The sequence below is a fragment of the Aulonocara sp. 'chitande type north' Nkhata Bay genome, linkage group LG15 (assembly GCF_057382095.1).
Source record: "Aulonocara sp. 'chitande type north' Nkhata Bay isolate Kocher_YH1m ecotype deep benthic linkage group LG15, A_spYH_male_GT1.1, whole genome shotgun sequence".
Classification (NCBI taxonomy): Eukaryota; Metazoa; Chordata; class Actinopteri; order Cichliformes; family Cichlidae; genus Aulonocara; species Aulonocara sp. 'chitande type north' Nkhata Bay.
The window spans coordinates 33,494,675-33,512,234 of record NC_141358.1 but is presented as its reverse complement, the minus strand read 5'-3'; the positions used below and the strand labels follow the sequence as shown (position 1 = coordinate 33,512,234).

General features: G+C 42.0%; 1 protein-coding gene across 2 annotated transcripts in view; it reads right to left on the bottom strand.

The window, feature by feature from the left end:
• mdn1 (midasin AAA ATPase 1) overlaps positions 1-17,560 on the bottom strand; it is a 60,566-nt gene extending 43,006 nt beyond the window's left edge. For both annotated transcript variants that reach the window (XM_086262979.1, XM_086262980.1), the window contains exons 1-28: positions 17,277-17,560; positions 16,855-17,081; positions 16,464-16,688; positions 15,522-15,629; positions 15,032-15,224; positions 14,747-14,956; positions 14,231-14,362; positions 13,736-13,839; positions 13,405-13,519; positions 12,564-12,742; positions 11,504-11,585; positions 10,663-10,758; positions 10,407-10,519; positions 8,827-8,975; positions 8,608-8,668; positions 5,219-5,430; positions 5,030-5,133; positions 4,803-4,947; positions 4,610-4,706; positions 4,254-4,367; positions 3,687-3,834; positions 3,419-3,526; positions 2,740-2,891; positions 1,890-2,068; positions 771-979; positions 433-579; positions 207-348; positions 1-132 (exon numbers count right to left, since the gene is read on the bottom strand). The exon at positions 1-132 is cut by the window's left edge and continues 3 nt beyond it. In XM_086262979.1, coding sequence (XP_086119105.1) covers positions 1-132; positions 207-348; positions 433-579; positions 771-979; positions 1,890-2,068; positions 2,740-2,891; positions 3,419-3,526; positions 3,687-3,834; positions 4,254-4,367; positions 4,610-4,706; positions 4,803-4,947; positions 5,030-5,133; positions 5,219-5,430; positions 8,608-8,668; positions 8,827-8,975; positions 10,407-10,519; positions 10,663-10,758; positions 11,504-11,585; positions 12,564-12,742; positions 13,405-13,519; positions 13,736-13,839; positions 14,231-14,362; positions 14,747-14,956; positions 15,032-15,224; positions 15,522-15,629; positions 16,464-16,688; positions 16,855-17,081; positions 17,277-17,372 — 3,979 coding nt within the window. In that variant the 5' untranslated portion in view covers positions 17,373-17,560. The remainder of the gene's footprint in view (positions 133-206; positions 349-432; positions 580-770; positions 980-1,889; positions 2,069-2,739; positions 2,892-3,418; positions 3,527-3,686; positions 3,835-4,253; positions 4,368-4,609; positions 4,707-4,802; positions 4,948-5,029; positions 5,134-5,218; positions 5,431-8,607; positions 8,669-8,826; positions 8,976-10,406; positions 10,520-10,662; positions 10,759-11,503; positions 11,586-12,563; positions 12,743-13,404; positions 13,520-13,735; positions 13,840-14,230; positions 14,363-14,746; positions 14,957-15,031; positions 15,225-15,521; positions 15,630-16,463; positions 16,689-16,854; positions 17,082-17,276) is intronic.

Below are 17,560 nucleotides of genomic sequence, written 5' to 3'. Positions count from 1 at the left end.
ACTGGCTGGCAACCTGTTTCTGAGAGAACAGATATTCCGGGTTCACCGTTCGTTTGAAGTGCTTCTCCAGGATGGACAGGATGATGACCTCTTCTTCAGGTTTTCTCACACGTCCTGCCAGAAGCATATACCCTGTCGGGGAGTGAAAATTTCAATTTAGGGTCTCTGTGTGGAAGTGATTTAATGGGTTGTTTAATGAGCCTCACCATCATCTGCTAAATGCTGCAGCCAGTCCCGAGAGGCCTCTGCCTGTTCCTCCAGCCTGTAGCGGTCCGCCCAACGGAAAAGATCTCTAAGGGTGATGAAGCCCTGTTTGCCTGCAAACACTGAGGATCCTTTGCGCAAGGACTGTAGAACAATTAGTCAGGATCAACGAGAACAGGCAAGTAATAGAAAGATACGAGTAGACGCGAGAGACAGTGCAACACTTACCTGAAGGTCTTGCATGACTTTCACTAGCTTGGTGCAGTAAGATGGGGGAAGGCTGCACCTCTGATGAAGGATGATCTCCAGCTCTGCACTGGGAAGCTCATCAAAGTGTAGCTCCACAAAGCGATTCCTAAAAGCCCTGGAGAGCACCTAGATAGTGTTGCATAGAATATATATATGTATGATGAATACACACGTTCTGCCAACTTTTTTGTGTGTGTTTTCATAAAAAGGCCTGTCCGTACCTTTATGATCATGTAAAATCTTCATGATTTCTATCCAAATAATATTTCACTTCACAGCTACTTTATCCATCTTCCTAAGCTAAAGGAATGCTATACCTTTCTACCACCGTAGAGACCAGGGGGATTCTGGGTAGCAAACAGCATGAACCTGGGGTGAGCACTGATGACTTCCTGAGTTTCAGCCATAAAGAGTTCTCTGTTGTCGTCCAACAATCTGTTGAGGGCCTCCAGAACATCAGTGGGGGCCAGGTTCAGCTCATCTAGGATGATCCAGTAGCCTTTCCTCATAGCATCAATAAGAACGCCTTAATCAAAGACAAATAAAATTAGCCATGTGGACTGGGGCCGAGCTACTTCACATTAGCAGTTAAGGTAATTAACTGTGATTCTCATTTATTAGCAATTTTTATTCTCTGACAGTTTCCCAAATGGTTTGGATGCTTTGTGAAATAGAAAGTCTTGATTTTTATTTACATTATTCAGCTTTTTCAGAGGAGGTCTTGAGGGAAGATCTATAGTAAGCCTCTGGATACAGTCCAACCTCACACGTGTTGCACAAATTTACAGTCTTTTGTTACCTCGTTTCAGTTTTTTTCCCTTTTACATGTTGCTTCCATCAGATTCAAAATGACGAAGTATATAAATGTCTCAATTTCAACATCTGTTACCTTTCTTCCATTTTACAATAAATATAGTTTTAAATTATGAAACTAAATGTTGTTTGTTTTTCGTTCACACTTCATTTTATTAAGCCTTACTTAAAAAACTGGGTATTTACATACAGAGAAAACCTTTCAAGTTTTCAATGCATTGATTTTTTTTTCCTCTTTTGCAAGTCACATGACTGCTTCGCTCTTCATTGCTGTGAGTTACTCTTTACAGGACAACATAATGCAGCTTCTTATTTTTCTTTGCACAAAACACTGCCATTGGGACAGGGAACAGAGTCGATAGGCGTTTATCTTTCCTAGTCTTACTGACCATTACAAGTCGCATTTAACTATACAGTGATTTATTCTGCTCACTTTAAGCTCCTTCTGTCCCATATTCTCTGCCAATTAAGAATCCCCATTTAACCCTACATGCATATGTTTGGACTGCACGAGGAAGCTTGAGTAACTAGACAAAAACCATGCAGGCACGGGGAGCATGAAAAAGCTGATTCCCTAGAGAAAAGCCCCAGGAGTCTTGTAACACTATTTTAAATGCTCATACCCTCTTTAAACACCAGCTTGCCCCGGTCATCTGATGAGTAACAGCCAATGTACTCCTGGACATCGGTGTGCTCATGGTTGTTGATTCTCACACACTGGTTCCCGGTGGCAGCAGCGAGCCACCTGATCAAACTGGTCTTCCCCACAGATGTCTCTCCCTGGATCAGCACTGGGTGAGTCCTGTAAAGCCAAAGCAACATTCGTGACGTTATTTCCTGACTGTATGAAATTAACCTTAAGAGCAGCTAAGTGGTGAAGGACCTCTGAGTTATAAACAAAACCAAACAAAATGCTTTGAACCTTTTCTGTTTGTGACAACAGAATACATTGAAGAAGATGGAGTCAGACTCAGGAACTTTGTGCTGTGAGGCAACACTACCAACTACTGGCCGCCTCCTGTTGCACACATATTGTTCACATTTAAAGCCTGTAACAAACTGGTATGATTTTCAACTCAAAAATCTTTATAGTTGTGATATGCACTGGCCCCAAAATTCTAAAAGTAAGAAGTGATGTCCTCACCATTCACATTTAAGTCTGGCATGTTAATGTTGCGTAGGAGCAGAAAGGAATAGACAAATGTATCGCTTTGGAGAAACACAGGAAAGCTGATGGCTGAATCACAGCTCTTTCTTTCCACTGTTATAAAAACATCAAAGCCTCCTGTTTGGTAGGCCACTGACTGCAGGGCAATTCAGTCCAACCACAGATTTGTCCTGATGCACTCTGGTGCATCATTTACTGAAGGGCCTGAATTAGCTCTGTCAACATGAATATCTAGAGATTTATAGATGAAACCATTGATTCAGGGGGGAACATTGTACAAGGGGTCAGATTGGGTGATAGCTCACCCTGCAGACACCACTCTGGCAAGGTCGCGAAGGTTCAGCTTGACTGAGGGAGTGAGAATGTAGCTGGGGTCGAGACCTGGTTCCATCTCCCCCTGGGAAACCCAATAGCCTTCCATTTCAACACAGGGTCGGCCTGAGGGTGCCGGGATGGACTGTAGGAAACACAGTGCACAAACATTTTACAGAAAGGTTGCATATAATTATGCCTCCGTATCACTTCGCCCTAAACTGGTAAATGATAGCACGTTTCTACTCTGAGCACTCAAAGTGTTTTATACAACTTGCCTCATTCAGCCATTCACACAAGCACTTTTTGCTTTGAGTGCTACATCTATCTAACATTCACACGTTCATATCTTGCCCAAAGATATTTGGCATGCACGTCTTGTATTAGGGATCGAACCACAAAGCTTCTACTTAGTAGATGGTCTGCTCTACCTCCTGAGCTACAACAAGTCACTTTTCAGAACTTTAAAATCCATTTTAGCTCATGCTGAAAAATGAAACATTTTTCACATTGAAAGCTTATTAGAAAAGAGAAAGAGCACATATGAAGTGTGTTGAAAGTGATAACGTCTTTGGTTTGTGGTATCTTCATCTAAGATTGTTTTATGCATACACACACACTTTTTGGGGTTTTCTCATCATTTTTTTTAAAGCACCTCTGATAAGATCTTACTTGTTTCAGACACTTTGTGTTTCCCATCAGGATGTGCTGACACACCAGTTTCTGGACCACAGGGTGGGAGCTTCTGTCCAGCTGAGTGAGGAAGCTCAGGCAGAACCCCTGCACACAAGACGCAGTTGAAGAACAGGTATAACAAGTACAAAAACATCAAACCTTCAAATACTAAAATAATAACAATAATGATTAAAAAACACAGGGCATTAAACAAAACTGACCATTCTCAATATGACTACTTATAAATAAGAGATCTGGTTCCCACCTCATAAAGTGAGCGCTGCACGTTGTTACAGGGGTTTAGCGCCACATACTTCAGGGCCCTGCACAGAGTCCGCAGACTGTAGTGGGGTCTGTGGCCCCTTCCATCCACCAGACGTGAGCTTGCTTCCTTTCGTACTGTCAGATAAAAGCTGCAAAGAAATACATTTGACAAATAAGCCATTCAAAAGGTAGTGTAAACCTACAGCTCACACACACTTACATATATATCCTATCCTAAAGCTAAAAGTGTCAGAAGCCGAGGGTGAAAAAACAACAATAAAATGTAACAGCAAGCTTGTAACGCAAGCATCTATGGCAGTTTGATTATGATGCAATTAACTAACCCAAAATGAGTAAGGATGTTTGTTTGATGACTGCATCAAAAACACAAAAGGCAAACACGCTCTTGAAACTACGCTCTACCTATTCGAGTCTACAATGCATCAGGCTGCATATAGCATCAACAAAGAAGGTATATTGTTGGATGGTGTACAAAAGAAATACACTCGTTCAGCAACGTCTTTAAAAAAACGATCTTTTAAAAGTTCAAGCATTTATAAGAGCCAACCTTATAATGCCACTGATGACACTTCGATGTGGATTTAAGCACTTGAGGTAATCTGAAATCAGGATCCTCAGGTCAGCTTCATTCTCCAGCTCCTCCACATACAGCTCAGTAAACCTAAGCGAAACATACAGAGGTTTAGAAATGAAGCATTGTTCCCATTTTGGAATTAATTCTTGTATAATAAAGGAAGGAAAATAGAACATTTGATCAAAAACATACACATGCTTACTTAGATTTAAAAATATTTGTATAGAAATATACATATAATATATAAAAACAAATACTTTTCGATCAGTCGAGCATTATGCCTGTGGCATAAAGCTTCTTGCGTAGTCTGCAGCGCTGCATAGTCTCACCTGTTTCTGAGGCCCAGAGGCAGGTTCCTCTTCCCAACATCAGTAGCTGGGTTCATACAGGCAAAAAGCCGGAAGTCTGGGTGGCGTACTAGGGGCTCTACTCAAAAAAAACAAACAAAAAATTACAGAGTTCTAACTTTGGAAGTATTTAATGAAGGCTTTCAAAAGGGGGCAAGGTAATGGCAGTCCTCACCGGTGTCTCCACGATCCAGCAGTACTAGAGATCTGGTGTTGCCCTCAAGAAGTCCACTCAGACACTCGAGGGTCTCTGCTGCTGCCAAGTTGATCTCATCCAGCAGGATCCAGTGGCCCTTCTTCACTGCCTGAGCTAATGTTCCCTATAAAGCAAAACACACACAGGTAAGGGTTACCACGCTCTGATCCCCGAACATATGTGTGGTTATTTTTTTAAGTCTTTACCTCCACAAAGGCAAAGACCATGGCTGTCTCACAGGCCCTAATCTGCTGCTGGGTCTGATTAAGTTTTGAAGCCAGTGCCTCCCACTGCTCCTGCAACAAAGCAGCTGCACGGACACAAACACGCAGGAAAACGTCAGTGTTTTACTCTAACACAGCCGGTGTAACCATCTAGTAATTCTGGAGCACTACCATCTGATTTCTCTTGCAGCTCCTTAGTGAGAGCAGACTTGCAGACGTGGTCCATGAGTTTAAGCAGATCCTGCCAACGCTTGCCTCTGAAGCAGGTTTGCACGTGACCGAGGAAGGTCAGGTTCTGCTTTCTCGAGTAGGTCTGGGAGAACAGGTCCTCGAAGGCCTCACGCAGAGGGAGCAGGATCTGCTTTATGTCCACTGGCTTGTACCTGTTATTTAAAAGAAGAAAAAAAAAAAAAAAAGGAAAAAAGTTTAAGCTAAGAAGAAATCATCAAAAGAAATTACTGGGACGTTTTGGGTTTTTTTACTACTTAATAGAGTTTGGCACCAAAGTGTTACCAAAAGAATGACTTAAAACCAGTGGAAAAGATTTATTTTTTTATTTTCACAATTTGGGTTTTGTTCTTTGCTACAACTAAAAGATTGATGTATCCATTCGTATTGAGAATATGACACTGATTTAAGCTCTGGTCCATCCAGTTTTTTCCTTGATAACCTGCAATAACCCATAGTGACATTCCACTTCAAGAAGCCAAACCTGAGAGAGGTCAAGCAGGTTGTCAAGGCAAGTAGAAGTACCTCAGCACCAGGTCCAAGTGGAAACATTGTCTACATCAAGTGGCCCAGACTCCATCAAGGTTAGCTGGAGGATAGGAAAAGTTGCACAGCAGTGGAAATATGAAGAAGATGTCACTGAACAATTTGGAATCGCCTCACTCCTCGACTTTGAGGGGAAGATATACTTTAGCTTTGTTGCCAGATACATAGAATCCCTTTTAAGCAATCCATATATCGACACTGCTTCAGCGCTCCATGGGTATTAGATCATCGATCAGACAGGAAATGTCATTTAGCTTATCCAGGAGGGAAATGCTGACCTTGCAGTTCTGCGATTTGACCTTGCCAATGCTCATGGGACAGTCTCACACAAACTGGTGGAAAGCACACTCGTTCAACACATATTCAAGACAAGATCAGAAACCAAATTTTGGACTATTACAGCTGCTTCAGTTACAGTAAAGACGGCTGGACCAGTAACATCTGCTTTCTATGGGCTAGATTAGGGAATAATCATTGGGTGTACCCTCTCAGAGATTTTGTTTATTTTGACCATGAATATGCTTGGCCCCATTTTGGGCCCCCAATGAGGGCTTTCATGGACAATCTGACAGTGATCACAATATTGACTCCTGGGATAAAATAGATCCATCAAGGTCTCAAACACCTGATCAACTGGGTATAGATGGACTTTATGACAACCAGGTTCTGATCTCTAGTTGTGTAGAAGGGCAACATATGCACTAGGAGAAGTCCAAATTCAATCAATACCTGGGAAGCCAATTAAGAGGAAAGGCCTGGATGTATCAGCAGGTGGTTTACCATGTCCCATCATTGTGGTGGGGGCCTTTGAGAAGATTATCAAGATCCTGCACAGGTGGGTTGGGTTTTTTCCTGCAGTCTAACACTGCAAGCAGCCTTTCGAAGGAATTCATGGATATTCAGGCAAGTGCTGTTGCTGTAGAGAGAGTCTCTTTGGCTAGCATAGAGGTGAGGAAAAGCTGGAGGTGGAGGGCTCAGGAGGGTGTTGATCAGGTGGACAAGTGGCTGTGACACAGACAGCTGGTGGGGACAGTTGCAGTAGGATGGGCAGGACCTGGCAGCACCCCAAGAACTCAACATGTCAGTTAGCCCAGAAAGAAATCCAAGCATGGGGGGAGAAGGATGCAGGATGGTTGGGATGAAAAGCAAGGAATATGGACTAGATGGGCGCAGGCAATAGACCAGAACATCTTGTGTTCAGGAGTATTGGAAGGCCAAATCAAATCAAGGTTCAGTCAGTGAACGATGCCCTCCCAAACCTAACCAACCTTTCCTCCTGGGGCCTGGCAGAGAACTGAAAATTATTAGCATATGTGTTAAGCTGTTAGCTCTGGGAGAAGGATGTTATTAGTGGCACCCTGACTAGGTGCTGAGTTATTACAGAAGATATCAGCAGATCTCTCAACAGGTTACACTAGGCAACAAAGCACTATTGTTTTTGTCAAGGCTAGAGAAAAAAGAAACAGGATACAAGAGGACTTCTGACAACAGCTCAGGCCTGGCAGTTGGAAGGCTAACCTAAGGAGACAGCTCGAATTCCCTGACACAGTAGTTGTGACAACCAGGCCTGACATATCGAGGCAGGTGGCCCTGCTGGAACTGACTGTACCCTTAGAAGAATGCATTGGAGAGGTATTTGAGAGGAAGAGGGCCAAGTATGAGGAGCTACTCCATTGATGTCAGCTGTCAAGGTTTTGCTAGCCAGTCTATCTACTAGGTCGTCAAGTTACTTGAGATCAGCAGACTGCACAGCAAGAGAGCCATCTTGCACATCACCAATATACCTGAGAGGCCATCAAGATATGTGTGAAAAGGCAGGACCCATGGACAACACAATTTATTTAGACACAAGCTGGGGACTAACCACGCTAGCTAGGTCATCAGGGTGAGGATGTATAAACATGAAAGTCCTGAAAGACCCAGTGACAACCCATTATATCACTGATGATGTATCTAGGACACACTGTAGGGTGTGCATTAATAGACTTTGAGATGCCTCTACAACTCCAGTCAAGAGCCGGTTACTCTTCATCATACATAATGCAAAGACACTATCAGTAGTCTTCATGGATCAGTAGAAAAACTACTGGAGGGACTTAATCAGATGACTGTTGTTGTGAATTGCAGCTATTTACATTGCTATGATAAAACATTTGTCCACTTCGTGACTTTTTTTTAGCATATTTGTAATACTTGGATGTTTCATAGCTTCAAAAAAATGTAATATTAGAGAACGATAACCTGAGTAAATACAAATATTGCATTCTTAAATTACGATTTCATTTACGAAGGGGAAATGAGCTATCCAAGCAATAACAATAATAATAACAATAACAATAACAATAACAATAATAATAATAATAATAATAATGGATTGCATTTATATAGCGCGTTTCTAGGCACCCAAAGCGCTTTACAATTCCACTATTCATTCACTCACTGGTGGAGGCAAGCTACAGTTGTAGCCACAGCTGCCCTGGGGTAGACTGACAGAAGCGAGGCTGCCATATCGCGCCATCGGCCCCTCTGGCCAACAACAGCAGGTGGTAGGGTAAAGTGTCTTGCCCAAGGACACAATGACCAGGACAGAGAGAGAGCAGGGGGATCGAACCGGCAACCTTCCAGTTACAGATGAGCTTCCCAACCCCCTGAGCCACGGTCGCTCCCACAATGTGAATGACTCATTGCCAGTTGTCACAAACACTTGACTGCTGTTCTTATCTATATAGTTTTAGTGACAGAGTATTATTTTTATGCAATTAATGCACAGTTGCTGTGTGACTCACCCTCCAAGCAGATCTGCGGTATCACTCTGCTGGTTCATGTTCACAACCCGCAGCCTGTGTCCTGGATTGAACAAAAAGGAAATATTTCAAATAGGATGAACCATTCACAGAGCTTTATGGAGATAATTGGAGTTTAAAGACATAGTGACAGGGGGAGGGAGGGTTCAAACCACCAGTGAGCCACAGCCAAGTTTTATCTTTGCGCAAACCTGAGCTCACCTGTGATTCTAGCTAGTTGTTGTACAGTAGAGGTCTTTCCAGTTCCAGTCTCCCCCACCAGAAGAACCGGCTCTCCCTTGGCCACACACACTGCCAGTTGTTCAAGTAGCACGGCAGATGGTCGTGTAGCAGCAAATGTGTGGTTCTCCCTGTTTAAAACAACACATTAACAGTTAATATTTGCACATTGCAGAAAAACAACAAAAACACTTTTTGTGTCAACATTGAAGTTAATGTTCACCCACATAAACACGTGGATGCAAAAATATTACACTTTTGCATTCGGCCCTTATATAACTGTTGCAAGAGCCTGGTTTGCATTGCCGACTTGGTTGTCTACTTTTCGCAGATGATGTGGTTGTGCTGGCTTCACGGTGGTGGCCTCCAGCTTGAGTGTGAAGTGGCAGAAATGTGAATAGCACTTCCAAGTCTGAGGCCATGGTCCTCAGCCAGAAAAGGGTGCATCACCCACTATGGATGAGGGATGAATTAAACTCCCCTCCACTTGATGCAGTGGAGTTTAAGTATCTCTGGGTCTTGTTTACGAGTGAGGGGAGCGGGAGATTGACAGATGGATTGATGCAGCGGTTGCAGTGATGTGGACCCTGTACCGGTCCATTATGGTGAAAAGAGAGGCGAATTTAAAAAAAAAAATCTAAATCAAAAAGCTCTCAATTTACCGGTCGATCTATGTTCCTGCCTTCACCTATGATCTTAAGCTCTGGGTAGCAACCAAAACACCGTGGTACAAGCGGTGGGAATTTTGAGTTTTGAGGGTGAGAAGCTCAGCCATCCAGGAGGGGCTCAGAGTAGAGCAGCTGCTGATCCACATCGAAAGGAGCCAGGTGAGGTAGTTCGGGCATCTGACAAGGATGGCTCCTGGGTGCCTTCTAGGTGAGGTGTTCTAGACATGTCCCCCCGGACCAGTCTCAAGACACCCTGGAGAGATTACAGTCACTTTTCCATTTGTACCTACTCTGGTCGCTCACCACGGTTTTCCCTTAGGTGGTAGCTTTTTTAGTACGTATCCCAATGGGGCCCCGAGCAACCTCGGATGATCACATCAGTGGATTAGCTAGTCACTTGATGAGTCATGAAAGCATCTCCTTCATGAAAATCAAAACCGCCACTTTTGAAACCTGGCAACAGGGAAATCGCCGTGGTCCCCAAGTTTCACAGAAAGCCACAGACCGAGCAGGTATAACATCACCTGGAAGTCCACCTTTGTCATGGCGTTCAAGTCGCAGACTAATTACATCACAGGACACTTGACCATGTTGCTATAACCACCCCACACACATTAGGTGGTACTCGATCGTAATGGAAAACAAGTCAAAGTCGCATCCAGCCAATCTGAGTAGGAACGAATGAATAACAAGCATTTTTTTCCTTTGATAAATAAAATCATCATTTACATACAGCATCTTGCTGTTTTTAGAAGTCATCTACATCTAATATTAAAGTCAGTTTAATGACCTGAAACATGACAAAAATAAATCAGAAAAGGTAAATACTTTGTCACAGCACTTTATATCGTGGAAACATAGAAAGGATTTGCCAGAGTAGGATGTCCCACTTACACACTCAGCTGAACTGCTTCAGTCTGTTTCCGAATCAGAGTCACTCTGCCCACTGAGGCCTCCAGCTCAGTTAGCAAGATGCCAGGCTGATACATCTGACAGAAGTGCTGGGCCTGGAAAAAAGCAGATGCCACAAATTAAAAACCAAGATTACAGTTAAATTGGATTTCAGTGGCATCAGAATGGTCCTCTATCCAAATCCGAAACATATGCTTCAAACTGCTTTCATTTACCATAAAACTGTTCACTCAAATACCTTCTCTCTGGAGATGTTCAGTTTGCTTCCAATGATCTCAGCCATTCGCAGTCTACTTTCGGGATGAGACAGCATGGCTGTGAAGCAGTCGAGAGCCTGAGGGAGACAAAGACCAGAAAATGACTCAATTCACAGAGTAGCGCTTTATAAAAAATGTGGTTAATCACAGCCAATTCATTATTAAACAAGGTGGTGCAATCCTTTTCCACACAGGGCCACACAGGTTTCTTTCTTCTTTTTTTCCCCTTAATGATAAAACACCCTCATTTAGACATTTACTTGCCTTATCTTTTTCTAATATCAAAATTTGTTTCGTGATCTAAAACATCTCAGTGTTACAAACATATAAAAAAAAAAGAAAAAAGAAAGAGGAAATTAGGAAGGGGGCAAATACGTTTTCACACCACCGTATGTCGCATGTAGTTAGTGATCTAGTTAACTGTGTTCCTATGATTTTAGCCAAGCAGTTAGAGAAACAACTAACTACATAGCTATGGAACAGGGACAATTTTGTCCTGCCAGAGTAGGAAGATCACCAGTACTCTTGTTCATCTCATGTGTCCCTTTCATGCCGAAACTATCCAAAATGTCTATTGCGAACAACATCCTACGATTCAGTTACTACACAGTAAATGATATATTCTCATTTTCATAGTCACTGCATAAAAAAAATAAATAATAAATAAATAAATAAATAAAAGGTGTTTCAAGGCTGGCTCTGAAATACGTGGATGAGTCTTGGAGGTTACAACCGTGTATTGGTTTCTATGGTAATATCGTCTGGCATGTGTATGAATGAAACATCCATATGTGATCATTTTCATAAATTGAATTCACTGACCTCTAGGAAGACATGTTGTGCTGTAGCTGACGAGGTGCAGTCAAAGTTGACGCTGATTCGCTCACACCATTTCAGCAGGTCCCTGTAGAGTGATAATGGAGAAGTATCCAGAACATATTTTTTAGCCTTCTTATCTTTCTAACCTGATTTTGGTTGTCACAACAGACACGGGATCACAAATTTTCACCCATCTACCAAACTAAAAGAACGTGGAAAGAACACAGAAATTTCAATGAGCACTTTAGTGAGTCCGCTTTTACTTAAATGCACTGATGTGACCTGATTAATCTGTGATTCCAGTTTCCTGCTCTAAGGACATTTTAATCAGTAAACTATGGATCGCAGCAAAGAGTTTATTGAAAACCAGTTCATCACATGAAGACTGAACTGCAGACTGGATGGAGGGGATAATGTGATAGATTTAAGACCATAAATTCCATGGTCATGGTTCTGCGTATGCCCCAAATGGCTGCGATGACAATACAGCTTTTGTGGATTATAGGCCAGATGTTCAAGAAACAACGTATATCAAAACCCCATGATCCTATATGCAGTGATTGATCTTTAATGATTTAAAACAAAAAACAACAACAACAACAACTGGGTGGCACAGGTTTACATTTATTTTGGATTTTCTCTGATCTACACATGGTCAAAAGTATAACATACTGGGTCAGAAGTATAACCCACTAACATTTGGTTAAATGTCACCTTCAACAGACACTGGGGGCTTTGGGAAGTCCACTGCAGAACCTTAATGTTAGCCTGCTTTGTCTGTTCCAGAATCAGTTTTGATGCGCTGCAATCATTGAAACATCTAGTTTTTTGTTTCAGCTGTCGGGTTGGGGTGAGTTGGTTTGTGTACCTTTAAGTATGTTAAACAACCGGCGTACTTTAATTAATAATAGATGTTATTAAAACTGGCAGCCTTAGTCACCAGCGGATAAAATTCAGTGGAATTTGATGTTTTTAGTGCCACAGGTCAATTTGATGTGTTGATTAGAATTTAAATGTTAGACAAAGGAAAAAGGAGAAGAGAGAGCAGCAAGCTGGGGCTCACCTCAGTGAAAGCGCCCTCAGCTGTGTGCTTTTGTCGTCAGAGTTGTGCTGCTGGCTGTTGTCAGGCATTGGAGGGCTGTTTGTGTCCAGCTCAGAGTGTCTCTCCCCAGTCAGCTGGCAGAAGATTTCCAGGAGATGGTCTGACACCACAGACAGCCTCGGATATCTACTAATGAGCACCTACATACACGAGGGATAGGATCAGCTTGAAACAGATACAACAGAACTTACAGCAGGAATGCACGATGGAGAAAAAAAAAAAAAGATTTAGGATTTTTATACTGCAAAAAAACGGATTAAAACCCTGTAGCAAAAACATCATTTTTGACTTGCTGACCAGAAATCTTAAGTTTGTCCCTAACTGCAGCAGAAAAGATCATCTCAAAGTTTCTAAATATCCAAATCGATGAAAATATACAGGCTTTGACTCCTATGACTTCCATGTGTCCGAATATCATGCAACTTCATAAGTAAAAGGAAAAAAACGATGCTTGCTGCTGCCTGATTTAACTTGCTTGAATTCCTCCTTGGTAAGGTGCTAGGTGTTTTTAATTAAACATTTTTAAAGACATCCCTCTATCCAATCAAAAAAAGTTGTGTGCGTCTTCTAGACACAGCAAGTCCTTTTAAGAACAAGTACGGTTTCATGAGCGTGAAGGAGATACCAAGGGATGGACCATTATACAAGGAGAGGAGGAGTTCCCTTACTGGTTAAATAAAACACTAATTGTAACACTAAAGCTAATGTCTTGTTTTAGAATACAGGCACATATTTTTGCAAAAAAAAGGGAATCTACTGTTGAAACCACAGTGAAGTTAAACATGAAAACCCTCCCAATCACCTTCTTCAGCTCTTCTCGTGTCATGTTGCCCATTTGCAGCTTCGTCCAGTACTTGTCCAACAGCACTGCATGGGAGTTCTGGGGTCTGTGCCAGCTTCCACCACTACAATACATCCTACAGTCCACAAAACACAAGTTACTTGCTACTAAAATCTGACAGGCCAGTGTTCATTGAAACATGCATTACTCTTTAGTACATCTCAATTGTACATACAGTTTGAAATGATTAACCGTACATAGGATTACACATCCCAGCGTCACAAAGCACATGTGACAGGTTCAGTAGTCATATCAGAATTTCATATCCCTTAACAAATCGCTGTAGTCTGACCTTCTGGTTGCAAAAAATTGGAATCCAGGCGCAACATCAATGCAGTCTTCTCGCCCCGGAATCATCAGCTTTTTATTCTCCATCAAAGGGAGGAGCGCAGATATCTGAGAGAGGGAAAAAAAAAAAAACAAAAAACTTTTTTAGGGCTAGTTTTTTCCTTGCCAGTGACAACTCAGTGGTGTAACGGTTAGCAGTGTCATCTTGACAGCAACAACTTGATGGCTCAAACCCCCGACTAGAGAATTTCTATGTAGAGTTTGCATGTTTTCCTGCGTGGCTTTTCTCTGAGTACTCTAGCTTCCTCCCATAATCCAAAGACATGCATGTTAGGTTAATAGGTGATCCTCAACTGCCCATGGATGCTGGGCCAGAATGAAACACACTACCAATGTAAAATGGGACTTGTAATCTTGAGAACTTTGTTTGGATGCTTTATAAATACCAGTCCATAGTTTTCAATTCATTCATATTTAAAAAGGTAGGGTATTTACTCACCACATCCAGAGGAGCATGGTCAATGTCCTCCAAGAGGATCCACTGGCCTGAAGACACGGCTTGTGTTAGTGTTCCAGGCTGCCATATAAACTTCCCTGGTATATCAGTGCAACGGTACATTCCCAGGAGCACCTGTGATATAAAACAAGGACATTTTGAAATGTTCAGCCTTCAGACTAAATGAGTTATTAGAAAACTCAAAAAAAAGTTTGTGAAACTAGAAGAAACACCTTCAATTCAATTTTATTTATACAGTGCCAAATCACAACAAGGTGCTTCAACAAAATATCATCAAAAAAACAAAACAAAACACAACATCAACAAAATATTGTGAATATTACATCAACAGTGGCCAGGGCGTTCTGATTTGAGTACATATGGGTGCAAACCTGCAAATCCTACAATTCTGACAGTTTGTAAAATGTTTGTTTTATATATTAAATGTCAAATATAATGCTTCATCACTTCCTATAGAACCATAAGAAACAACATGTTTTTTCCTTTTATGTCTCTCACCTTGCTGTCAGTTTGATCCCCAAGCTGCACCTTGAGGATCTCCGTAGTTTTGGCATGTCCGGTGACAGCAGCCATAAACTCTACCAAAGCAGTTTTACCGCATCCAATAGGACCCTCGAGCAGTACAGGTTTCTGGGAGGCCACGGCCAATGCCAGTCGTCTCAGATTGCGGCAGGTTGAGTCAACCAACACCAGATCCTTTTGATTAATCTACAAGTAGAAACCAATATTAGGAAAAAAAAAAAAAAAAAAAGCAGAGACAGATATATCGCAAAGATTACCTACCTGTTCAGGCTGCCTAGGAACTATCCTGGGTAGCACAACACCACAGACTGCCACTACATTCTGCGACAAGTCCTCTGATACCACCTGGCCTCTAGTAAACTTGTTGGCCTTCTCTTGGCACCACGTCACATAGCCCTGATTGGCTAAAACCAGGGCCTTCTCAAACTCCAGCTGCTGAGTTTCTTCCAAACCCCTAAAGAAGCATCAATGGTAAAGGCATGTAGCGCCACAATATCAGATTTACAATTCATGACTGTTGTTGATAAAATAAGTTCAGACATGTGCATAAATATGTGGAAAAAATAAAGAAATAACAGCAATGACACTATAAGGCTGTGTCCTATATTTTTGTTTATTGTGAAATGTATTTATATAATACAAGTATATGTGTTTGTGTGTATGTAACAGTAGCATCCCATTACAATAACACATTTAGACTGCGAATGCGAATGGCTGGGTCAAGTGTCCACACCAAACACACGGTACATACTTCATTTTCATGTGTAGGATCTCATCACTCGTCAGCACCTTCCTCAGGAAGATGGTTTTCTGGTTATCAGTCATATGAGAGACCAATGCTAAACAGTGGGCGGTGTACCTGTTAGAGTGACAAGTGACATTAACTGTAATTTGCAGGTCAAGTACAAAACAAAGAATAAATGTTGAATGTTAAATATAATAGCATTGGCTATAAATTACTGGTTAATATTTTGAGCAGTTAAACCAGAAAGTGATTCGAATAGCAACACTAATGTGCTGATAGCATACTTTTGGCTTTGTCTAACAGCATTTTGTGATTAAATCTTCAAGTAAATATAATCCTACGTTAATTGCTATGACAAAATATGCAATTAAATTATAGATACTAACCAATTTGTGATGATTACAAAGGGCTTCTATCCAAATATAATATCTTTGGTAAACGCTAACATGTAGAAGGTAACATTCTTTCTCTCGTTTTGCATCTTTTGTCCGTCCAGTAATGCTTTCATTTGGAATACTGGCTCAGGATTTTGGATTGAGAGTGGAATGACTTATATCTTATATCAAGACAGGCTCCATGCTTTAGCATTATGCACTCAAATCAATTTAATACATCTGAAGTCAACTTTTTGAACTTAACACTAGCTGTGACTAAATATGTGCAAGTATTGCAACTAGTTGATTTTGTTTATTATGATTTATTAATGACTTTACGTTGTAGCAAAAGCTTTTGAAACAACTAAGCCAGATGGAGTAGCCAGCTAAAGAGTGCTCTTCTCCACCAACCTGAGCGTGCAGCCGAGTCAGTCCTGACAGGAGAAGGCTCCACCTTTATTTCCTTAAAAAAAGCTTCCCGTTTTTGTTTTTTTCCAGGACGCTTTTCCCCATATTGAAAATCCAATATCTATATCTAATGATATCTAGGTCTAAACATGACGCAGGCACATACCATCGCACCATGACATCACTGGTGAGGAGAAGGGACATGCAGGGGCTCCAGTCCCAGAGCATTCGGAACTTGGCACAATCACTCTGGAGGAAACGCAAAGTGGCACCCATTAGGTCACGCAGCTTCATCCTTCTGGGGCCATACTGCACAGCTGATGACTCTTCACTGGTGAAGAAGAGCCTCTGAAACACCGGAGGGGCATTGTCGAAGTACCTTGCACCAAACCTTGAGGAGAGGTGCTGAGAGTTAGTCAGGATACACTGTTTACTTTACTGTGTAAGAGTGTCACAGCACAAATGAAGATCAAGAGTCTCTAGGTCTGCACTGGGTTAATGAGCACAGGATTTAATAAGACAAACGTCAGCACCAGTAGTTTTCTCAGAACACTTACGTTTGTGCGTCAGGACTGATGCTGAGAAGCTTGCTGAGGGCCACACACAGGCGCTCATGGAGGTCATGGTTGATGCTGCCTCCAGCTTTCACCCTCTCAGCATTGCGCTCCAACAGGTCCAGTGTCAGAGGACGCAAGTGCCGTGCAATCAGTAGAGTATAATCCTTTTCTAGCAGCAGCTGAGCCAAACAATCCAGAATACACTGCCTGTCCTGCTGGCTCCATATCTGAGGAGACATCACGTGGGCCACACGTTTTACTATCAACCCAAAATAATTAAATCCTGTGGGTTACCGAGCCTGAACGTAATCTACAGGGTCGTGATCGCTAACACGTAAAGGAAAGGTTAACGATGCAGAGTCTCAATGTGAACATAAACACATTATTCCATCATAATATGCTCAGGAAATAACAAATCTTACCTGCTTTGCTAGGTACTGGCTCAGCTGGCTGTGACTTTTGTCAATATGTCTCGCTATGGTGCCTAGTGATGACAGACTCAGTACTAAATTCTCCATCTTCTCAAATGTCTTTTCGTGGAGGGCTACAGCAAACACCAGCCTCTGGGATGTGTTGGCGATAATGTTTCCCTGCTACTGAAGAAAACTGAGAGGTTCATCACTCGCGTGTATATCTCAATACACAAACACGTTCTCTGGCGTTAAAACGCCATCCACATGTGAGTGAAGCCAGACTCCTTCCGGGT